Here is a 24,657-nt window from a genome sequence, read left to right as displayed (position 1 = left end):
GCTTCAGCCGGCTGAACTCGTACTTGGCGTCGACACCCTCCAGGCTATTGCACTCGCTCTGAAACGGCGGCCAGGGGTCAGCGGGGCTCAAAGGCGACGTGGGCTTAGTGACGCGGTCATCATACGCCAGCGAACATCACAGGAGACGGCAGCGGCATGTTGCGAACGGACAACGGATTGGTCCAACACGATTGCGTCGAGGTGCTGGATAATAAGCGCGTTGCATACTCGGCCCATTTTGGATCAAGTGTTCGCTCTGGACAGACGCCACACATCTTAGTCTCACCCCGGTCCTGACACCGACACGGACAACTCCACCCAAACTCGCCCTGTGTCCAACAACGACAAGGCTCGACAAAAACAAAGGAGGGCTGCCCTCCAGTCAGCACACAATCAACAAATGAAACCATGCCAAGGCGTGCCGCCTCAACGCTTGCCAATTGCTCAACCGGCCGCCGCTGGGGAATTCGCCGCAACTTTAGCCGCCACACATCATGGGTCGGCGGCGCGCTTTGTCCGCCAGTTTGCCGACGACGGCACCACGCCAGCGGGCCGGCGCGCGGCGAATCAAGAGCCGCGCGTCACGCGCGCACTGAGTCACACGCGTCACTCGGCGTGCGCTCGCTCCAGTTTGCCTGCTGGGAGCGCTGGCGCAGTGATTCACCCCGTCAGAAAGCCGGCCGGCATGAATGGTCGATTCCTGCTTGTGGTCACAGAGTGGCATGTGTACGTAAGTGACGTGAGCAGATGCCTGACGGACGGCGCGACCCTAAACCTGCCCAAACGCTGGGATGTGGAGATACATTTATATGTAGGGGACTCAGGTTGGCGCGTGGAACAAGGATGAGGTTTCCGCATCGCCTGCGGAGCTCCCTCACCTGGCGTGACACGGCTCACATCTCTCCGTCACCCTTCGTGTCAAGGTGAATCTACGGCGCAAACAACACATAAATAACCCGCACCGCCAACAACATACCAACACAACATCTGACTGGCGGACCACGCGCGCGTGCCGCTTCCTTCTGGACCCGTTCCTCTTGCCTCTCAGCCCCCTTCCAGTCTCATCACCCCATGGAGCCGCGGCCGACCGTCCCCTACGCCTCGCTCCGCGCAGCAGCAGTCCCCCCCCCCCCCCCCGACCCGGCCTGGTGAACGAGCCACCGCCAGCCGGAGCATCCTGCGCCTCACCGGCCGGGGCAGCCGCGCCTGACTGCGCGAGCGGCCGCCCGCCAGCGCCGCTCCTCCACCGGCGGCGTGCGCCTCCGTTCGGCCTGTCTGAGCACGCACAGTTCGAGCGGGCACGACTTGGCCAAGGGCGCGCGGCGCCGGACCGCCGGCCGCCACTCAAACGTCAGCCGCCGGCGGCCGTCCAAGCCGGCGATGACCCGACCGATACGCCCTAATCGACGGCGACCGAGGCGCGGCCGACCGGCGGCGCGCGCGGACCCCGCGCCGCCCGCCGCGCGGTCGACATCGCCCCATTGCCGACCGCGCGGCCGCGCTCGGCGGCGCGCCGTTAAATTGCGCGCGCCTTGGCAGGCAGGCGACGGGCTAATTCGGGTCCGGCGTCGACGGCTGCCGGCCGCGACATGACAGCGACTCGCCGACATTTATCACGGACACGACGCCGCCTATCGGTCGATCCGTCAGCACTCGTCGCCGTGCGCCCGGCCGGCCGCGGCGCCGACCTGACCGCCGCCGCCGCCGGGCGCGCGGGGCACCGCACGTGACGGCCCGCGGCGCGGCGCGGCGTGGAGCGGCGCGCTACGCACCGACCTACGTCAATCGTGTACGGCGGCGCGGCGCGGCGGCGGCGGCGGCGGCAGGCACGCCGAGCACGCGGGGCGCGCCGAGCGCGCCTGGCAGCCGGCCAGCCGGCGCCGCCGCCGCGCCAGCACCCGACACACGGCAGCGACTGTGGCCACCGGGCTGACACGGACGACGCAGCAGCGGCCGGCTCCCGGCGCCACCGACGGATGGGCCACACCTGGCGCCCGCCGCGGCGGAAGTCCCGCGCCGGCCGCGGCCTCCAGCCAGCCGGGGACGCCTATAAACTAAAGATTGTAACAGGCCAGCTTTGATGGTGGAGTGGTGTTGGCTGCAGAGCGCTGCGACCACCAGGCTGCGACAGCGCGGGACCCAGTGACAAAATCCAGAACGACCGCTGGCAGCGTAAGCAGACTCTGTGACGTGGTTCTGGGCTTCCTTAAAAAGGGTCCACCACTCGCAGTGCGTGACACCGCCGTAGCAGTGTTCATAGTCCGCGCGTAGCCCATTCACTGGACGCGCCTCGTCGATTCCGCGTACATGATCCCGCGAGCGCAGCATGACAGACGACGGCCGACCGGGGCAGGCGTGTCCGGCCGGTCGTGCTCTAAACGACGAGCAAAAAGATGACTGTCCCGCCGTTTATGACGCTGTCGTAAAAACAAACTGCTCCCCGAAACGTCAACGATAAACCGGCGCGCTCCCCTCCGCCGTGCAGCGTGTGACGTTCAGTATCAACAAACCCTCTCCGCGTCGAGCAGCCGCCTCACCGCGCCGGCCGGTGGCGACGGAGACCGTGAAGGGCCCTGTCCGTGCCTCCTGCCGTCTGACATACGACACCAGGGCGACAGGCGATCCAGTGCTGGACGGCTGGCGCGGGCGGGATGCTGTGACCCTCTGCAGCCACTCGCTATGTGGGCAATCATTTGTTGAGACTTGAAGTAAGCGCCTGACCGCGGGCGATATGCTTTTCCTTGTCCTAGACTCTTGCCTGCAGCGCCAGCCGATGTCGGGGTGGCGCAGCAGCGTGTCACGTGAGTCAGCTGCGACGGTGACTCCTCGTGCCCCTCGCAGAGCTATTGGTTCATCACCCCGCCCGGCCGCACCACTGACTGAGAGCTGTGCGGACAGGGACCCCGCACCTCTCCCGGGCCGTCATGTCCCAGCCTTTCCGGGCCGCCCGGAAAGAATCACACCTTTCTTGCGTCAACACCAGGACCACCAAGCCCGACTGTTCCTACATCGCGTCCGCGACGGAGCAGCAATATGTCCATCAACGCCGCACTGCGACGTCACACCAGCACGCCCGCCGGCCCGCCGGTACGCCGGTCCCGGCCTCCGCAGCCGCTGGCCGGCGCCCGTGGCACGGTCAGCACCGTGTCGGCGCGCATGCCAGGAAACCCTAGCCGGCGCACAGCGGCGCGCCACTTGGCCGGCGCGCTCCGGAGCGTCCGCCGCGAACTAGACCATGCCAGGAGGGGATACCGTCCCCCGCCTCACCCTCCCCTGGCAGGACGGCGGCGGACAGCGGCGGCGGCGGCGGCCGCCGCTCAAAACAAACACCACCGAAGCTGCCGGTGACGTCCGTTCGACGCGCCGCCAGCCGTCGGTGCGGCTCCCGGGCTCTCCGAGGGAGCAGACGCCGCAGGGGGTCCGACCAGGGGACCGTCCGGCTGTGGCGGCCGCCAACCCTGCACGCGAACAGCGGCGTTTCGGCGGCCGTCGGTGCAGTCGTCCACCGACTGCACCGACCGTCCGGAATCATGCAGCGGACTGGAATCACGGCCCGGAATCATGCAGCGGCCCGGAATCATAGCGCGGCTATGTACGGCGACTCCGGTGCGGCCCGCCAGCGCACCACTCTCGAGGTCGTGGGCACCCGCAGGCTGCAGCGCTGCGGTGCCGAAACATTTCTGATCGTCTCTATAGCAGCTGTCGTCGCCCAGAGAGGATTCATCCCATCCAGGTCGGCCAGCATCCCTCCAGACACTCGTAATCTTCCCGAGGGCCCATCACCCTCCAGAGGGCACATTCCCGTCCGGGGGGGGGGGGGGGCATCGCGCTCCAGAGGACCAATCATCCCCCCCAAAGGACCAGGGCATATCCCCCTCCCAAAAACCCGTTCCCTCCAGAGGGCGCATTCCCCTCCGGAGGGCCCGTCGCCCTCCAGAGGACCATCACCCTCCAGAGGGCGCATTCCCCCCCCCCTCCTCGATAAGAGCGGCCGGCCGTCCAGAGTACCATCCGTCCGCCCGCCGCGGCCGGCCGTCCAGAGCATCATCCGTCCGCCCGCCGCGGCCGGCCGTCCAGAGCACCATCCGTCCGCCGGTCGCGGCCGGCCGGGGCGTCAGAGCCGTGAGCTCATCGCCGACTTGTTTACTCAAGCTGGGCGCACCCCATTGCAATGCAGAGCCGCTTCCGACGCCGCGCTGGGACGGCCTTGGCCGCGCCCGTCACCGCCGCCGGCCGGTCACCGGGTCACACGTCACCGACCGACCGGTCGCCGAGCGCCAGACGTCACGAGGACATGAGGTCCGGTCTCCGTCCGGTCCGTCTGCGGTTGTTGGTCCGCGTGAACGACGCAGACTAGCAGGTCGGAGGGACGGGACCGCCGCCGGGACGGGTGGCGCCAACGGGAGAGCGGCGGTAAACGGGGTATGACGGGGGTCGACGGCGGGCCGGGAGACGGGCGGTCAACCGTGTGAACATCTTCCCGATCCGTCGGGCATCAAGGCACGCCTCATGATCCGTTCACCGGCACAACAGATGCCACAGAGACCAGCCGGTCGCAGAAAAAAATTGCCGGGACGTGAGATGTCTACTCGACACACAGGTTCTCTTGAACACCGGCGTATTAGATCTCACGGGCGGCCGCCGTCAATGCAGCGGCAAGTACGCCACCGATGTCGTCAGTGTATCTCCGAGGTCACCGCGCCACGGCCGCGCCGGTCGCCGCCGACAGGCCGTGTCGAAGCACGCTCCCACGGCCCGCCACGGCCCGCCCGCGCAGCACCGGCCCCACAGGTGACCAGTGCCGGGGGAGGGCACATGAGACGGACACCACTGCCATGCTCACCGCGCCAAGTCCCGTCCCCCGCCCGGCGTCGACACCAACGCACGACCGCCGTCGGCAGCAGAGCAACCGACGAGACACCCACCACCGACGGCCGACCAACGCCACGCCGCGGTCCACCTGCGCCAGACCGGCCCGACCCGGCCTGGTCGCCGCTTCCAGGGTGGCCAAAGAGGGCGCTGTTGCCGTCCAGCGGCGACGGAGGAGGGCGTCCACCAGCCTCCTCCGGCGCTGCTGACACCGCGTCGGCTGGTCGACGGCGGGGCGCCGTCCCTCCCCCTCCCCCACCCTGCGGCGGCGCCCTTCATTAGCAGTAATTAATCGGAGCGGCCGCGATCGGCGCCGCTGACGCGGTCGGCTCAAGCCCGGCCGACCGGCGACGCCGGGCGACGGCTGTTTATTTGGCCTATCTTAGCAGCGACGGCAGGCGGGAGCTGCGGTGGGTAAGGACAGCCGCCGCGCGGCCCGGGGGGTACGGGCCGGCGCAGACCCCGAAGACGCCACGTCTAGCTGTCCGAAGCGGTCTCCAGTGTTGGTGCCAATGTCCGAGTGGCGTAGGGGCGTATCGTGAACGTGACCGAGGAGGTGGTGAGGCGGGGCTGTTCCGCGTCTGGGCCGGCTCAGGAATGTCCACCGAAGAAGGCGTGACGGGCGAATCCGCCAGCTGGTGTCATCACGAAGCATCTCGCCCGACCCGCAGGGGAGCGCCGCATCGAAGTGGCCTCTGTCACGAGAGGACGTACCTCGCGCCGGCGGGGCGCTCCAGACCGTGGACCGGACTCCTGACGGCACACGCTATCGCCTCGGCCGAGGCCCCCGCCCTCTGCAGCCGGCCAGCGTCGTCGTCCTCCGCTGCCGGTGCAGCGCCCACGGCAGCACGACTCCCCCACTAGCCTCAGTCCGCCCGCCGCCGGAACTCCCCGCCAGCCTCAGTCCCCCCGCTGCCGGCCTCAGCCAGGCCCCGGCTCGACCTCTCTCACCTGGCTGAGGTAGCGGTACTGCGAGGGCGGCAGCAGGTGCAGCTGCCGCCGCTCCTCCTCCGAAGCGCCCTCCAGCAGATAGTAGAACACGTGGTAGTTGCGCTCGTTGCGGGCCTGCGACACGATCCGCGACTTCTCCAGCAGGTACTTCTGCACCACGGCCCTGAAAACGGCGGAGCGGAGACAACAGGAGTCAGCAGCAGGTCAGAGAAGCCGCGCGCTAACGAACGTGGACGAACCCAACCAGTGCGGGGCCGTGGGCTGGTAAGCGACACGTAAGTGTAGGGTCACAGACGGCCGACAGGCTACAGCGAGTCCCAGGACTGCTGAGCGGCAGCCAGATGGAAGGTCACAGCGAGGCGAACGACTATTTCTTGGCTGATCCGAGACGGCATGTGGTCCTAGTTCACTGTCATGCCACTAAATGCCAGCGGAGGGGAAAATAGGAGATGGGGAAATGAGCAGGTCGCAGATCGGTTCATTTCATGAGGTTCATTTCAGCCGGCAGGCAAATCAGCGGCAGCTGAACGGCTCAGCACCAGACCTCCCAACTTGTAGAACAGACCATCCTTCGCTTATTTTAAGACGCGTGGAACGGCCACGAACAGTACATAACGTCGCGACATACGACACGCCACGTGTGACGCAGATCTATAACACAGCCGGCACCATATCAGCCACCCCTCGACCGCTGCGGGACCGGCACTGAGCCACGAGACTCCGGCCTCAGCTGCATGACAGACCGCCACCAGTTCCCCAGTACGTCAGTGACAGAATATGCGGAGGCGCGTCAGGGACAGGTGCGAGGCAGGCCAGCGGGGGACACGATCAGATCACTTGCTCACATCACCGGTACATCAACGACAGCATGTAACACGGCGGCTCTCGCGGACGCTGCACGGAAGGTCCGTGACATGGTTAGTGGCATATACGAGACAGGTCAGGCTCAGGTCAGGCTCAGGCTCAGGCTCAGGCTCAGGTCAGTCAGGTTAGGTCAGGCCAGGTCAGGACAGATCAGCCAGGGCAGTCCGACCCGTGCTGATGCCGGAGGACCTCACGTCGCGGCCCGGGCCATGTCTCCTGCGGCGGAGCCGACAGCAACACCGCCCTGCCGGGACGTGGCCTGGCCACCGCGTGAAAGGGGAGCTGGCGCGAAAGCCGCGCGCGGAATCGGATGGCGAAAGCCGAGAGCTTCGACCTTCACGAGCGGCAAACAGCTGACATTGCCGGCCGTCCGGGCACACGGCCACTTTGTGCGGCGTTTGGTCCATGACCTTGAAACGGAAACATGGCCAACAGTTTATGCGCCCGTCAGACCTAACCATCACTAAAACGGAAACATGGATCCGACATGAGTGAAAAAAGCCGGGAGGTGTCGAACCGCTAACCGCTTGCAACAGCTGCCAGCGACATGGTGCGAGATACGCGATCGTTCCTCAGGCTTTCCGGCGCCAGAACTAAACGTCAACACACCGCCGCGGCGCGAGATACAGGCGCATGGGGCGGCATCCGCCACACGAGCCGAGCGCCGGCGAGCCGGCGGCGGCAGACACCGCACCGCGAGACGCCACCATGCGCCGTACCTCAGCGCCGCTTAACCCGAGACCGGGCGCGGCGCGGCGTAGCGCGCGCCGTGTTTACGTCAGAGCCCACCGACAGTCCGGCGTCACGGCCGTCAGCGGAGCAGCGAATTCATCAGACGGAGCGGCGCTTCCATTAACCTGCTGGCGCCGACAGCCCGGTGCCATTTCACGGGACAAGCTGACGTACGAGCGCCATCAACATGCCAGCGCCGGCGGCTATTTTCATTAGCGCGAGTGGCTGACGGATTACGGGATTCTGACGCGGCGCCGGCGGATATCCTGGTGCCCCACCTGTGGCAGGTCAAGCGCAGTCGGGGTCGCCGCCGCACGCCGTGGAGGGTCGAGGAGAATCGGGGAGGGGAGGAGGCGCGCGGCTCACTCACCCGTGCACCTGGCCGTTCTCCTTGTAGTTCACCTGGATGAACTTGCCGAACCGGCTCGAGTTGTTGTTGTGCGCCGTCTTGGAGTTGCCGAAAGCCTGTGACGGGAGTGAAGCGAGGTGAGACCGCCGCGAGCCACTCCCGGTCCCAGAGACCGGCGGGGCCAGCCCAGCACGCTCTCCAACGCCTCGTGTGAACAGCATGATTTTCAACGATGACTCGTCTGACCCGAGCCGATCTTTTGGCGAATGACGAGATAACGACGGTGACAAACGACCCTGGTGTGACAGATGACATCATTGATCAGGAGCCCGGCAGTAACCTGAGACCATAGCAACGAGGACGGCGAGGGAATGGTGACAAAACTCATGACTGATGATGCCCTCGTCACGACCACGCGGTGACTGCGGCCGTTTGCTTATCCTCGACTATGACGGTGGGCCGGTTATGGTAACTTTCCGATTAGGTTCCGAACTACATCACACAAAGTGACGATTGTGGAGCCAACTGACGACAAGCTGGTGGCTCACGGCTGTTTTCAACTCACGATACCACGATAGGACCCTTCGGGAACGACACTCCGCCCCTGAACCGCGCGCAGGTGGATGGCCTATGGTGGATACCTCCCGTACGGGCCAATCGCCGAACAACCAAGATGCCCCTGCCTCGACCCACACCGAGCACCGCGCCAGAAACGCGAGGGACCCCACCCAGGAACCCACCGACTGGGCGAACCTCATAGGCATGGTGATGATTTAGGCTTTAGGGCGCGACGGCTATGGGGACGCAGGCCGACTTTCAACGCATTGCGAGGGACAGCGCGCCGCCTGAGGGTCATGATGGAGGCGGTGGTGCAACCCGTAAGCTTGACCTCACAACGAGGGGCCTGAACGGGCCGTGACGATATCAGCCATGACTCGGAGCAGATAACAGCGGTAGAACAGAAGCTGACACAACACAGCACATGGCAACAGTGGCCGATCATGCGACCCTGGCACCATAACGTTAATAAGGGGGGAGGGGGGGCAAGCAGACGGGCAGCGACAGTGGGGACGGTCAGCTGATCACAACACGTGGCGACAAAGGGGGCTCTAAGCTGCACGTCAAGCGACAGGGGGAAAGCGTATAAGATAGATCACGTGCCGACAACGGGAAGGATATACGGCACGCCGCGTGGCAATACCTCGGCACTACAGAGAAGTGCCCATGGAACAATGAGACGCATACACGACACACCAGTGCGAAGGCGCTGTGCCAAGAGAGCCGCCCCCGTCGGCGCCCGTGAAGTGCAACAACGGTCACAGCTAGTGCCCGGGCGGCGCCGCCCAGCACGGCGGACAGGCGCGGCCCCTGCGCCTGGCCCTGCCCGGCCGACCTGTCCAACCCACGGCGCCGGCTCACTCCGTCCAGCGGCACTCCTGATACGGCGGCCGCTGCCGCCGAGCTCTCCCAACAAGGCCACCGGCGCCGCGCCATCCGACGACACGGCTCCGACCGGGCCGCATGACCGAAGCCGCGCGCTCGCCGCATAACCCGGGCGCCGGCAATCGTCAACGAGCCGCCCCGAGCGGTGATATCATGGGGGCCCGGCGGCCGCCGCGCGGCGGCGCGCTGGGTGCGCACGATTGACGGCCGGCCGAGCCGGAACCGCAGGCGGCCCGCCGAGTTTACGTTAGTGCGGCGGGGTTGGCGCTACACGAGACATCTGGCTTCCGACCGGGCCGATACTACGAGGCCTGCGACACCTCGACGCCGATCACAGGCGGGGCCCTTCAATAAAACCCGCGGTGGTACCCTCCGCCGCAGCTCACGCCGCGCCAAATCTGGCAGACAGGCCGCCAACGAGCAATCGAAGGCCCATTCGGGGCCAAGCGCTAACGGTTGAGCACCGGCAATACGCCTTGGCACGGAGCGGCCAGGACCGCATCTGCTTGGCAGGCGCGCGAAACGGCGCCGACGTCTTCAGACCACCTCTCGCGAACCAGCCTCCGCTGCGTCAGGAGCTATTCTCCGCGTCAAACGGTGAGTCGATGGCGTCGCACTCAGCAGAAGCCGCTGTGCGCTCCACTAACGCGAAACGGGACCATCGAAGAATGGGCCAAATAATTACAGAAACACCATGGCTTACCCGTGCAACTATCCATATCTGTTTTTCGGATCAGACAGCTTGTTTAGTTACCATAGACGGCCAACGCGAGGAACAAAACCCGCACGCGGCCTGACGGGACTTAAGCATGACATTCGGTACCCAGATCACTTAAGCCTCAGTTCGCCTATCTGCACATAAACTCCCTCGTATGACACGACCGGGTCCACATCCTGTTCACCGATACCGCGCCGTCGGCACATCCCCAACCACAAGGTTAGTCCCCAAGCACCTTTCCACAGGGGTCAGACACATATCACACAAGCGTGAGCACACGACCACACACAGATCACGCGGGCCCATTCTCCAGGGTCAGAAGCAGCATCAGCCAGGGGCGCAGTTCCTAGCCATCTGCTCAGCACAACACGAACGGCCGGCCCAGCGGCCCGCCGCCCAGCGGAACGGCACTGGCATCTCGCCGCAAACCGTCGTCCGCGCAACACTGCCCTCCGTCCCCAACCCAAAGGTGGTTCACCACCTCGTCACCACGTGGGGCCCTCGTAGCACGCTTCCCTACAAAGCACAGCGCGGCACTAAACCACATCCGCCCCCCCCCCCCCGCATACCCACAATGACCTCTCATCACGCGTCGCCTCCTAGGAGCGCCCCTCTGGCGATACTTTCAAACACGGGGAGAACCTCTCAGAATCCCCTCCCCCCCCCCCCCCCACAGCCGACCCCTCCCCCACCCCTTAACACGGACCTTCCAGTAAACTGGCCCCGCCCCGCCCCATCTCACCAGCCCCCACCCCGTCCCCGCACACTGACCTCCAGCACGGGGCCGGCCGCCAAGATGGTTTGCTCCACCCCGCAGGCCAGCGCGCCCTTGTGGCTGAGCGCCGTCAGGTGGTGCAGCAGGAAGTTGGTGCTCTCCGTCTTGCCGCTGCCGCTCTCGCCGCTGATGACGATGCACTGGTTGCGGCCGTCGCGCAACATCTTCTGGTAGGCGGCGTCGGCGAGCGCGAAGATGTGCGGCGGCAGCTCGTCCAGCCGCCGCGTCTGGTACAGTTTCACGTACTTGGGGTTGTAGATGGGGTAGAACTTGAACGGGTTGAGCGCGATCAGGATCGAGTTGACGTACGTGTAGATGTGGCCGCTGGCGAAGCGGGCGCGCAGGTTGCCCAGCAGCGTCTCCTCGGTGAGGTCGGGCAGCTGGCACAGATCCGGGTACTCGCGGTCGCGCGGCTGGCACATGAAGCGCGAGAAGTAGTCGCGGATCACCTGCGGGTCCATGGCGAAGCTCTCCGTCCATAGGGCGTCCGACAGCTTGTCCCGCAGGTACAGCCTGTCGACGGGTCACCGGTTAGAAGCGGAAACCGAGCAGCGCCGGTTAGCCGCACCGAGCTCCCACGCGGCGACGACACCACCGCGCCAGGGTCAGGCCTGCACACAAGACAGCCGGCTGAGGAAAAACAGGCGGTCGCTCTCGCTCCTCAGAGTCCAAGGCTGCTCGCACGCCGCTGCTGGCGGGCTCACGCGCGGCCGGCGGTCCGACGATGCCAGCGGTGCGCGGCCCGCGGGGCCGGCACGGACGGGCGCGCGGACACGGCGCACCGGCCGACGGCGGCCGCGGCGGGGCCGATATTTGACCCCGACACCCTGCACCGGCCGCCCGCGTCGGGGACGGCTCGCGTGCACCGCGGGGCGCCGTCCGCAGTCCGTGACCGCGCTCCCGGCGTTCTCGGCGACTTTGTGGCGCGCGGTCAGGACGGTTTCCGCCGCCCAAGACAGTACCCTGCCGTCGCTCTGGGTACGGCTTTCAAACGACATCACGTCGACCAAGAAGGGTGCAGATGTGCCCCTCCCCCATCCCGCCCCCGTGCCCGTTATGGACCGACCCGATAGACTAGCGTCGGCCAAGTATGTCCGGAGCCCCCAAGGCCAGGGCTGGGCCGGACCCCGCCTGACCCAACCGGCCCATTTCTCAGATCAACACCCCTCCGTCCGAGCCATTTCTGACCCAGCCGGACCCTGCTCCTGCCCACCGTGAGCCCGGCCGCGGCCATTCCGCCGATGACACAGCGCCGGCCCCGCCGGCCGGATGCAGTCCCGTCCGGCGGCCCTTCCCGGAGCCAGCACCGCCGCCGCTCCGGTTTCACGACGGCCGCGCTCCGTGCCGCCACCCGTCACGCGCAGGGCTCCACGAGGGCAGGGGACGGGAGGGGAGGGGGCACGGAGCGTGCTCCGAGACCGGCACCGCCGCGTCAGCGCCGGCGGCGCGCCTGACGCCGGCGCTGGCGGCCCGCCCACCCGCCGGCCCGCACTGCGTGTGCGTGCAGACGGCCCCCGAGCCCCGGCGCCGGCCACCGTTACATCCACGGCGTACGGACGGCCGTTACCGCGATTGCGTGGGAACCGGACGGCGCGCGGTGGACACGGCATCCCACGCCACCCACAGCCGGGGCGCGTCCGCGTCCGCGTTCACGTCCAGCGCACGTCGCGTTCACCGAAGCAACCGGAGACCGGCACCGGAGCGGCGTGTCCCGGCGGAGAGCGAGGCCGCGGCGGGGAGCGGGGTCCGGCCCTCCGTGCGTGGCCCCGGCGGGCGCACCGCGCCGAGCGTTGGACCAACCAAGGAAAGCATCGGCCGGCCGGCCGCCGGCTGGGCCGCGACTCACGCCGGCCCACCGGCGCGACGGGAGCCGGTGCAGGAGAGACGACAGCGCGGACACGCGGCCGGCCGGTCCGGCGACACCGGCCGGCGGCCAAGCTCCCCCGGCACGGCTCCAGCCCGGCACGGCTGGCGTGGCCCTCGCCGCTGCGTCACCAAATGTACTCCGTTCGGCTTCCCGTGCTGGCGTGAGCGGATCGACGCGGCGTTTTCCCGTTCGCCGGCCTGCTCCGCTTTCCGCTGGTCGCAGCCGCCGCGCCGCGCCGCGCCGCGCCGCGCTGCGCCGCTCCGTGCTCCCCATACAACCGTGACGCGCCCGCACTGCGCCACGTCCGCGGGAGAGCAGCTGGCGCACTCCGCGGGCGCTCCGCCCGGACACGAGCGCGCGGCCCGGCCCCGGCGACCGGTCCACGCCCCGCTCACGGCCTGGCCCGACCGGAGGTCATCGGGCCGGGCTGCGACACCGGACGAGCCGCTCCGACAACCTGGCCGCGGTCTCTGCGACTCCCCAGCAGACACGGCAGCCGGAGGATCCCGGCACCTTTGTCAATGGTGCCCATGGCCGTGGCGCTTCACGATAGCGCGTCCAGTCAAAGGTCACGGCAGCGGGCCCGCTGTGGCGTCCGCGGCCCGATGGCGGCCGCCGGCCCGGCGACGCCGTCCGCCGGGCGGACGGCGTCGCCTGAGTCAGCGGGCCGGCATCTGCCGCCGCCCATCAGCTGCCGCCGCTCGGACGGCGCGCTCGCCCGCTCTCATTAGACGGCCGGCGGCGCGGCCGCTGCGGCGCTGACGTCACTGGTCCGGCGGCCGCGCGCCGGACCAGCTCGCGCGCCACGCGGCGGCGCGAGGCCGGCCGCGGACGCCACCGACGGTGGCTGGACTTGCATCAGCGACTTGCGCCGCCGCAGGGCCGCCGCGGGACGTCACGCGTCCAACGGCGGCGCGCGTCGTCCCGGATGCGCCGTGCGGACGCCACCCCCGTCATCGCCATGAATCAAGCCCGGCACAGCGCTCGCGCCGCGCCAGACCGCCACGATCGCTGCGTTTCGCGGACGCGGCGCGTCTGCAGGACCGCAGAGCCGCGGCCGTCCTCAAGCAGGCCGCCGCCGCCAGCGCCAACGGTGCGTGCAGCGACCCGGGCCGGCCCCCGGGGACGGAAGCCGACCCGGTCTGGGTCAGCGGGTCGGGTGCGTAGAGCGCCGGCCGCGCCGCCGCACAACCGCCCACATCCGCCGGCCGACGGCCCTTTGAACACACCGCAATTAGGGAAAGCGGTCATAAGTCACGACACACGGCTCGGGGCTTTACGACAGGGCGGTCGACCGGCTTTGTCAAGCACCGAGGTGCGGTAGGTCGCAGGACAAAGCCTCAGGTCTGCCCAACGCGCCCGCGGCGTGGCTTACAGGATATTACTACCCGACCGCATCACCGAGTCAGCCGGCTGCATGAGACACGCTGCGGCAGCCATCAACTCGCGTCATCGGCACGGATAATCCCCAGTTCCGATTCCAAACCGCAGTGCGGGTAACAGACTGCAGCTGCGGCCCGTCAGTCCCGTTCACCGTGCAAACTGGTAGCGCCGACACTGCCACACGGCCGGTGTGACTCACGGCCGCAGCTGACGGCAGCCGCCTGCGCGGCGCTCCGGCCCGCGGGAGCCGGCTCCGCCCGCGGCCAGCCGAGGCGCCGCCGCCGGCCCGGCGCGGAGCCGCGGCCGGTGGCGGCGGCGCTCGGCCGGACGCGGTGGCGGCCGACGCCGGCGGTGTGACGGGCCAGCTCGTCATCGGACGGCCTCGCGCGCCGCTCCACGGGCCGAGACAGTCCACCCGCACGCTCCGTCGCCGCGGTAAAACGCCGCCCCGCCGGCCCGTGAGACACCACCACTCCCGCCACCTGCCACGGGCCGTCGCCGCGAGCGCAGCTGCGCAGGCTCTGTACTCACACGCGGAAGGTTGCGCTGACCACCGGGGGCGGCGAGCCGCCCGCCAGCGCCATGGCTCGCGGCGCCGCACCGCCGCCGGCGCACCCTTGCCCGGCCGGGCCGCCTGACGCCACTGCAGCCGCCGGCGGCCGCCGCCGGGCGCACCTTGTACGGCAGCCGCGTGGGCGGCCCGCCGGCCGGCCCCGCGGGCAGCACGGACGGCAGCCCGGCGGCGACGGCTGCCGGCGGAGCGACGCCCGGCAGAAGCCGGCTCCAGGCCGCGCTCAGCTCCTGCGGCCGGCTCCGCTCCACACCGAGCGCGGCGGGGAAGTCACCACCCGACGGCGAAGAGGTCCGTACAAAGACCCGCCAGCGGCAGGTGACGTCAGCCAGCCGGTGACCGGCGCCGCACCTTGCAGCCGTCAGCCGCGGGTACTGACGCGACCGGTGTCGGCACCGCACCGCCGACGTCTCCGCGCTCGCTCGGCCGGCGCCGCCGCCGACTGACTACGCCTGGGCAGGACCGGAGCCGCCGCGCGCCCCTCACCCGGCAGGCGCCGGCCACACACTGACCGGTGGTGGCCACGCCTGCGGGAGGCGGGCCCGGGGGGGGGGGGGGGGGGGTCGGCTGCAGGCCATCGGCGCCGCGGGCGGCCGCAGCGTCTGGCCGCCCTTCACTCGCCGGCGCGCTCGGCCGGAGATGGCCCCCTCCCCGCCGGCCGGCGCTCCGTTCGACGCGCGGTCATCATCCCACGGAACTCACGGAACAGCCGGGCGACGCCGGCGAGCGCCACCGCCTCAAGGTCTCACATGGCGGTCATCCCCGGAGCACGCGCTCGCGCTGTCACGCTGCTCGCTGCGGGTCGGTGACGGCCCGCCGACTGGTTTCGGCGAGCAGCGCGGCGCGTGCGGGCCAAACACGCCTGAGCACCTGGCCGGCGGCTGAGCGACCGACAAAGACATTGCCTCCGCTGCCGACTGTTACACGTCCCGGCCGGCGCCGGAGCCGCCGGAGCCGCCGCCGCCGCCGCCGCCGCCGCCGCCGCCGCCGCCGCCGCGCCCGCCAGCGCCGGCAAAGGTCAGCCAGCGAGCCGACCCGGGGCGCCCGGCCCGGCGTTCGTGAGCGTGCGCCGCCGCCTCCGTTTGTTCTGCCGCGCTGAGACAATGGGCGGCGGCGCCTGCGCCCGGGCGCGTATGACAGATCGCGGCGGGCCGCCGCCGGCACGGCAGGCGCCGCTGACGCACGGCAGCACGCGCGGCGTGGCCCGGGGCGTGGCGCGCACGTGGGCGGCCGGCGGTCGGCCGCGAGGTGAGGAACGCGCGGGGATGCGGCCGCTACCGGCACGCCGCACCGGCTTATCGCATGACTCAACACGGCCGGTCGACTGCGAACGCGCGGAGCCAACGAGCGAGAGCGGCAGAGACAGGTGAGATGGGGTAGGCGTTGATGCACGAACAGCACAGCCATCGGCGTGGCACAACGACCCGGCGGTCTGTGAGTGTGCGACACTCGAAAACACGCCAGGAGAAGTTGGCAGGAAACGGTGCGGCGGCGTATTTCTCTTACCGACAGCGACAGAAATAAAGGCTTGGACAACAAATGCCGAATGGCGCTGAACTGCTACCTGACCTATTTCCAGCAGCTACAATATAAAAATCCAATACAATTTGACGTCGGGATAACGACCAAACGAGGCAGCTTTAATCGCCTTCCAACTGTCTGTGGAAACTGGGGCAGGGGTCAATGTTCCGCGCGTGTGCAACACGTTTAACACTATAACGTAAACAAGCCGGCGGCGGCGAGCAACGTTGCAATGCGAACGCAAACGGAGAAATTCACGGGCACCCGCGCAGCAGCAAGTTTATCGAAAAAGTTCATTTCAGACCACCGATTTCAGTCCGGCCCGCGGTACCACAGTCCCCAGCACCATGGTAGCGGCGGCGGGGCCCTGGCCCCATCCGCAGCGGCGCCGGGGGCCGGCCGCAGCGCACGAGCTGCCGCCGGTGCCGGCTGCCGGCCGTCTCCGGGCGCTGGCGGTCGGCCAGCGCGCCGCGGCCAGCGCCCGCCACAACAGCGCTCCGTCGCCGCCGTCAGCGCGCATTGACGAACCCCGGCCGGCGGCGCTCCCCAGTGAACATGGCCGCCGACGGTCCCATGATTAGCGCCGGCGGCGCGGCGCCGGAACGGCCGCTGAGCTGCCAGAGGCCGGCCGCTGCCGAGAGCGAGCCGTTTGCAGGGCGGACAAGCCCGCCGGGAGCGGAGCGAGGGCCTTCGGCCTGCGGGGGCCGCCGTCGTCCTCTGGCTCTGTCGGCCGTGTCGGCCGTGACGACGCGGTTCTGAGCCGACCCCGGCGGCAGCGGCGCTTCACGTGGCGGCATGCCCCTACCACACCTCCCTACCTGCCCCTACCTCCGTGCGACGCGTCGGATATGGACGCAACGGACGCTCGGAACTCATTCTGGCGCAACATCCACCCGTGTCCCCGCTGAGGTGTGGCACACTGTGCGTAGGACGCCTCGTACCCCAACTCAAGCACCTGCACGCGACCCCGCGCCGGGGCGCCGCGCTGGCGTCGCGCCAGCGAGGCGACCGCGCATCCCGACACACTCTTCCAGTTCACTGACGCGACATCCGGCCGGACCGGTGTGCGGGTGTGCTGCTGCGCGCGGCGCTGGTGCGCGCTCGGGCCGGCGGGCGCGGGCTGGTCCCGATAACGTGACAATGCCGCGCCTCCACGAGGCGCAGTCCACTGCGGTTGCTGTTTATCCTTATCGGGGACAAAACGCTCCACTTCCGCCGGCACTGGCAGCTGGACCCGGCCTTCGCAGTCCACGGCCGCAAGCCAGCCGTGGGCTGCCAGTGTCAGGGCCCGTGCACTGTCCCCCGCCTACTCCGTCCTCCGACACCCATTCTTCATCGCCCGTCGGCTCCATGGCTCAGATTTCGACTTACTTTGACCACACTTGGGGTGCTAACTAGCAGCAATGTGGCCTTACTACCGCGCATGCATTCACTACAATTAACTCACTTAAGCCTCACCCACGTCGGCACGACCCGCGGTCCGCCAGGCGCGCCGTCGCCAACTGCACGTCGTGCTCCAGCGGCCGGTGCCGTGGCTCCGCTCCCGATGTTACAGACCCCGTAACCTGCCACCCTGTCGCCGCGGCGACGCTCGGGTGACCTCCCGGCGCCCAGCCGACCGGGCCCCTTCCCGGAACGGTGACGAATTCGTACGCTGTTTGTGCAATCCGGCTGCGGGCCGCCGCCGCCGCTAATGATAGCTCATGCCTCCGGCTCGGAGGCGATGACATAATCAGGCTGGTTTGTTGATGGCGCGATAGCGAGACAGCGAGCGACACTCACCGCCTGACCGTCGGGCGGGGACGTGGGAGCGTGGCAACTGCCGCCTCAGCGCCGCAGCCGGCGACCCCGCGCGCGGCGGACCCGTGCGCGGCGTCGGCGCGAGCACACGCAACAGCCAGCTTCGAGTGCCGCGGCTCACCGACGTACGATCCGCGGCCCTGTCGACGTGTCTCCCCAGACGTGGAGCCAGCACCTTGACACGCATGGCCGCTGACTCTGACGGCCCTCGCGACGCTGCGCGCCTCGCCCGGCCTCGGCCGTCGGGCCGCGTCCGGCGCGCGGGCACCGCCGGCCCCTCCGCGACCCGGCGCAGCGTCCCGCCCAGCAGGCCGGCCCGGAGACACAGCGACGAGACAGCCGGCCATCGGCGTGCGAGCCCGGCGTATTGCGGAAGCGGTGTACCCGGCGTACCACAGCGTTCACGGACGCGTCGCCGGGGACGCCGCCCGCCGCCTCGCCCTTTAGGGTGCAGCCAATGAGTAACCCGCAGAACGCCCGTGCCGGGAACAGCGGCGCCGGGTGTTTCTCTCTCGGTCGCCAGTCCCGTCGGCGTGGCAAGCTGAGGGGGCGCCACTCGGCACTACGTGCGGCACTCCTGCAGGGGTTCGCGGGGTCAGGTCCCGCATGGCGGAGGCGGGGCCCGGCCTCCCACTCGCGAACCGGGCGGCTCAGGACACGCGCCGTCCGACCCCAGTTATTACCCCCGCCGGGCCCGAAACAAACGACAGGAAGTGAGGTGACGGCGCTGAGACAACGCGCCGCCGCGACGGGTCGACCCGCCGCCTGATCCCTCCCCCGCCCCCTTCGTCATCCGGCGTTCCCCACGTGGGACCGGTGTTACATGCTCAATGCTATTTTGGGGGCTTCGTTACGTGGGGGAAGGGCGTCACTTCAACGACGCCGACGTCATACTGCGCGAAGGGTGGGCGCCAGCTCAGGCTGAAGACACGCGCAGCATGACCGTGTGTGTGTGCCGCAAAGGTTTTTTCGCCAAAGTATGACTCTGGTGCACAAAGTGCACCCGGGTAAAGCTCCATTCCTTTGTGCCGCAGACCATTCTTTGCAACTCCAAGACCCGCGGGGTGCACCAAGCATTCCGTCTGATGATCGCCCTAAGCCGGCTTTCTCGGAGACCGTGCACGGTCACGCAACGAAGCCCACAGGAAACTCGCGAAAGGACACGCCGCGGATCCGCTCACACATCGCACGCATGATTTCCCTGCTGCTGGCCGGGCAGCCTGCGTAACAATCTCCGGCAACACCTGCACCGCTACGACTTGCGAGAAGCGTTACGTGGCATGGTGCGAGGCGCTCTGAATCACGAAGGTGAAAATTCTTAGCTGGTCGCATTCGCGGCCGACAATGGCAGCTGCTCCATGAAAAGCGATCGTTGTATGTTAAGCGCCATTTTAAACTAAGCGCGGGCATAACATGCCTGAGCACGAGGCTGCCAGACAGCCTTCAGAGGTCGGAGCTGTCATCCATGGCCCAGTCACATACAAGCGCGCGTATGCATACACATGCTGACAACCAATGCCGACAGACCGTTCGGCAGCGCGGTCAGTCGACTGACCAATGACCAACGTGCTGTCAATATCCCGCCCACAACACGCTGGCTCTGCTGGGGGCCCGCGGAACACACAGCACACGTCAAGCACACCACTTCCCAGACCGAACCCGCCTGACCTGACTGACCTGTACTCCTGCTGGTGTCCGGCGCCGTCGGTGGCGGCGGCGGCGGCGGCTCGCGGCCACAGCAGCTGCACGGCCACGGGCCGCTCGTCGGGCGCCAGCCGTCGCTCCTTGCACTCGCGGCCCTGCTCGTCGCCCACCACCTCGGCCAGCTCGAAGGCGGCCGGCTCGGCCAGCTGCAGCTTGTCGGCGATGCACAGCACGATCTCGGCCGCCGACGTCGCCTTGCTGGCCTGGATGCTGAGGGCCTCGTAGTGCGGACTGAGCGCACCCACGAACACGTCCACGATGTAGCGCTGCTCGTCGGCCATGGCGGCGGCGGCGGCGCGCGCGCGCGGCGCGGCGCGGCGCGGCGGCGGCGACGCGTCACCGGGCGGCCGCCGGCGCCGTACTGGGGTCAGCGGAGGCTGCGGCGGCGACAGGGCGGCGCGCGGTCACTCGGCTATTCCTGGCCGCCACGGGGCCGCGCCGTCCGCCGACGACACCGACGGCGGACCGGCCGCGACGACGGACGGGGACACGAGGGACGCCGCGCCGAGCCCGCGCCCAAAACGGCGGCCGGACTGAGGACGGGGAGCCAGACTCCGTGTGGGACAAGAGTGCGAACGCGGGGAGCACCAGGGCGGGCGTCCACGTGTGGCAACACGGACCTTTCGCACGGGGGAGGGGGTGAATTCACAAACGGGGCGGGTAGTCACGTCGGGAACAAGTACTGGCGTAAGCGGACGGGCCTTCACACAATGCACACAAGTCATCAAACAGCTGGAAGCACCTGCTCTCGAAACGATTGGCAGGGCGCTGGATTCGACGGCAGCACGGACAGATATTGGTCAGCCACACAGACAAACGATAACGTTCAGTACATACCAAATTAAATGTCACGACTTTGAATGTTTTATGCTCGGCTGCTTGTTTCACTGCCTAGGAAACAAAATACCGTGTAGCTCCCAGCTGCAATGTTCACAATTCAGTTGTTGTCCACCGTGATTTTGTCTACTGCATTTCAAGGACGCCACTTGGAGGTTGTTTTACGCCTGCTATTGTTTCGCGCCAACTCAGTGCAGCTTCTTGCCTGAGTCATCCAAATAAAACAACTCAGAACCCCACAACTGACTACGAGTCCCGTAATACCATCCCAGCCGAGCGAGCCCCAAGAGTGGCAAGCGCTCCACCGACCGGCAACAGGAAACCCCGCCATACAATGCTGCAGCGATTGAATCTCCCTGGCCGGCGCCTGTGGTACAGCCTCCTCCGCTGGGCATCTACGGCCCTTGACCGCCTGAGCCGGGCTGGACCGGAGCGGAAGAGCAGCCGTCGCCGCAGTCGCGCCGGAAGCGGGCGCCAGCTATCGGGTGCGCTCCTTCCGGTCTTGACACCGGGGCCAGTGCCGGCCGGCGCGGGCTGGCGCTCCGGGGGGCGTGAAACACACTCCGCGCCGGTGGCATCACAGAGCCGACGCCCCGGCCCCCTGGTCACAGCGGCACTCGGCTTTATGGTATCATATGAGAGCACAGCCAAGACAATAAACCGAAGAACGCAGCTCCGTTCGTTTGTCTAAACATCCTGCAATTTGGCCACTTGTCACGTAAGACAACGCAGAAAAGAAGAAACACCAGCATGCTTCCACCGAACAATTCCGACAGTCGTTCATCTTAAAACGTGTTTGGCCCATAGGTCCGCGACTACCCCGCGTCACCGCAGATCTCCTCCCCCCCCCCCCCCCCCCCCCCCTCCCACTCGCAACGCATTGTCTCAGCAATAAACAACAGCCAAACAACTACAGTCTAGATTCCCTTCCAACCCTGATGCTCGAAAACCAACCCACAATCTAAATGTTTGCATGGTGCAACAGGACTCCTGGCAGCATCGTGAACGGACGAACTTCAGACTGGTATGACAGCAGCCTGCGCTGCAGCCAAAAAATCTAGCAGCTTCTGGCACACTCACTTCAAAAATGTACCAGCTATAAGAAACCATGAAAAAACTTGAGTGTCTGAAGGGGTATCACTTTACTTTAATGGGGACACCGGAAGTTCATTATCAGGTGATGACATGGAAAGTTGAGAATATGACTTTGCAAGTGGGCGCATGGTTGAAAACCAGAATTCTAGGATATTATGTGGTCATCCATAACATTGGGTGGCATAGCTGTTCATATCATAAAGATATGGAGCATCATGTCATGCAGTGACCATCATAGCCATGGCTGTTGGTAGCATGAAGGGATATTATTTGCTGGGATGTAGCCCAACAGAATTAATTCATATTTAACACTTTTGCTGACAAATGCAAACACTTTTGTCAACATGTTTACCATGCCACATAGAGCAGGTTACATCAGGAAAGCCAGTTACTGTGCAGCATGCAGTCCTCCCTTATCACACAAAGTAATTAAAATCATACTGCACACCAAAATTATCTTTAGAATGCCTTGTGCACATCAAGTATAATTGGATATATCTGCCAAAAGGTCGCACACATTCTCTGCCATACCCAGGCAATGTGGCACATCTGGAAGTTAACAACTGTTCAGGAAGGTAACTAAATCTTACGATTTCATCAAGTGCAGAATCAGCCCACTTGAAATACTGTGAAGCAGATTGAGGCTAGGCCATTGGGTGGTATATTTCTGGTGGTTTCTGTCCAAGTTCCACCAGAAACATGGATTGACAGCAGTGGTTGCCTATCCAACAGCCACACAACACATCTATGTGGCAGTTACTGCAGCTTAAGCAGTCAGTTGTTGAGCTACACAAAGACACATGGAAGTCAAATCACTACAGTCATTACTATTTCACATTTGTTGAGACCAAGGCCAGGTAGTTTCCATTGCATGAATTTGACAAAGACTTTTCAATCATAGACCTAGTGTCTTATACTAATCCTAACCAAGTACCCTGAACATGTTAAATGACAGTGGATGATAAATGGGTTGCACTTATTGCACCTCATGTCCTTGGTTATGTATCATCCATGCTACAGATTAACAAGACTAAGTCATCTTTGCATCATCCATCTCTGAGCATTTCTCTGTGATCAGGATTTTGTGCATCTCAGGATGCATGCATTTCAACAATATATTTTGGAGAATGGATCCAACCATCTGCCTTGGCCCAGGTAACAATGCAAGGTTCTTTTTTATCACATTCTTCTGGATAAGTCCAAAATGACTTAAGTTATTTACACAACCAACAACCAAATCACCACCTCAAGTGCATGCCAAATAGAGCAAGTGCAGTTTTGATGCTTGGTGCATTGGCCAGGCACCATTAGTACTCATATCAAAAGAACACAAGCATTTCATAGCAGTCTTAATGGTTAATCAGCCAAGCTTCTGAAAAAACATAAATACCATACCTATAACCTAGGCCAGCACTCACCTCATGACACCTCATGATAAGTGCGTGCTGAGCATTGCTGATTTTTCATAAAACAATGGGTTTCTATTGTCTCTTGATGACTGGGATAATCTTTTAGTTGGTCATTTGATCAGTGTGGTAGGCAAATACCAGACGATTGCCAAGGCCCTTTGAAAAAGACACCAAGCCTTACTTATGCCAGCTAGCTGTAGTAACAAGAATGACCTGGTGCTACCAGTACAGCTTAAAAAACATATACTGCCCCAGGTGCCACAGTGACATCAATAAACTGAATCTATTGCATGTGTGCAGCCAGGTGTTGAATAATTTGGAAATATTGTCATATTTTGAAATCAGTGCTCTGATTTCATGTGCACATGTGGCAAACCTCTGCCCCATATCATTGCTAAGATAGACCTGTTTGCAATCACATGTATTTTTGCAGTCTGGCTGGCACCCATGCATCATACTAAGGGCACAAGTACTTACTGAATACATGCACTGTCATTTATTGTACAGCCTCACCACTATACCAGAGATGTCTGCAATGACATGATTTTTATGGACTAGCCAACATACCAGTCTGCAAAGAAACCTACTGTGCTAGGCACCTCTGCAACATTTGCACACTGAACTTCACCTGCAGGTAGCTGTTCTCAGACCATGCCAAATTAGGCAGCATTTTTACATTACCTTTGCATGAAAAATTTCCTAGGAGCTTTTTCCTGAAATTATCATTGAAACATCATAATTCCTTGACACATTGACCCTGCACTATAACTGGTGGTGGTCTGCACCGAACTTTAAATGCCCACATTTCCTGTGCACACACACTTGAATTGCTGTCTTGATGTTTCTGCTCAAGTGGACAAGTTCAGGAAAACATACATTCCTTGTAGTCTGGTCAACGTAACCACCAACGCTTCAAAACATTTACACAGCATGTCGAACAGCAGAACACGCTTACCCGCTCGCAAAATCTCACCTTTCTGTTCCAGGTTTGCAGCTGGATAGAAAAAAGTCAATATTATCTCAAACACGAAAGCCCCGACTACCCGTCACACCCAATGAAAGTTCAGTCGAGGAGCAAGTGCGCTCCATAAGGACACGCGTCGACGCGCTCACACACACAACACACAAACCGGCTGGCTACGCCACCCGCGCATGAACTGTCGCAGCCTCGCAACCTACGGTTTTAGTGATGGACAACATTGCTTGTCTAAATACTGAGCCATTTGCATGGTCTTGAATGTATAGGACTTATTTCATATATGTTGGATAAACAGTGGCATTGTTTGCCGACAATTATCGACATTAGATGTCAGACATTAATCATGTGTAACGCATAAATACATTCAATATGTGTATTATATCACACAACAAAACGCTGTTAGGCCATTATCATGGTCCCAATATAATTGCCCTGAGGACAGGGGCGCGGGCAGGGGGAAAAAGGCTCTTGCCCTCTCCCCAGGACACGAAGGGCCCAAGGGACCTATTAGCACGGTAGGGGGCCAGAATATAGGGTCTGGAGAGCCGGTTGGAGGCCGTAGTTAAGGACTTGTACCCGCAGTACGGAGCCCCCAAATGTCAGTCAGAGGGCCTCTTGCGCCGATCGGGCCCCTTGGGTCGATGAGGGCTTTTTTGCCGATTAGAGACCACCAAAACTGAGCCGATCTGAACCGAACCGTAACGTGCGCCCTGCGTTGGTCTGTACCCCCCTGGAGCCAAGACCGGTCTGGGGCAGGGTCTGGGTCATGTTCTTGGTGTGTGGCTCATTC

The 24,657-nt window shown here is 64.7% G+C and overlaps 1 protein-coding gene across 1 annotated transcript in view; it reads right to left on the bottom strand.

Annotated features, from left to right (window-relative positions):
* Nucleotides 1-24,020, bottom strand: part of LOC119102350 (unconventional myosin-IXAa) — a 26,728-nt gene extending 2,708 nt beyond the window's left edge. Inside the window, exons 1-6 of the mRNA XM_037225720.1 lie at nucleotides 23,862-24,020; nucleotides 19,521-19,924; nucleotides 10,698-11,214; nucleotides 7,787-7,881; nucleotides 5,821-5,983; nucleotides 3-58 (exon numbers count right to left, since the gene is read on the bottom strand). Of these exons, the coding sequence (XP_037081615.1) occupies nucleotides 3-58; nucleotides 5,821-5,983; nucleotides 7,787-7,881; nucleotides 10,698-11,214; nucleotides 19,521-19,828 (1,139 nt within the window). The 5' untranslated portion in view covers nucleotides 19,829-19,924; nucleotides 23,862-24,020. The remainder of the gene's footprint in view (nucleotides 1-2; nucleotides 59-5,820; nucleotides 5,984-7,786; nucleotides 7,882-10,697; nucleotides 11,215-19,520; nucleotides 19,925-23,861) is intronic.
* Nucleotides 24,021-24,657: the final 637 nt, after the last annotated feature.

Source organism: Pollicipes pollicipes, unplaced genomic scaffold, assembly GCF_011947565.3.
Source record: "Pollicipes pollicipes isolate AB1234 unplaced genomic scaffold, Ppol_2.1 Scaffold_5724;HRSCAF=6776_pilon_pilon_pilon, whole genome shotgun sequence".
In the NCBI taxonomy this organism is placed as follows: Eukaryota; Metazoa; Arthropoda; class Thecostraca; order Pollicipedomorpha; family Pollicipedidae; genus Pollicipes; species Pollicipes pollicipes.
Note: the sequence above shows the minus strand (reverse complement) of the source record. Positions and strands in the feature narration are given on the sequence as shown.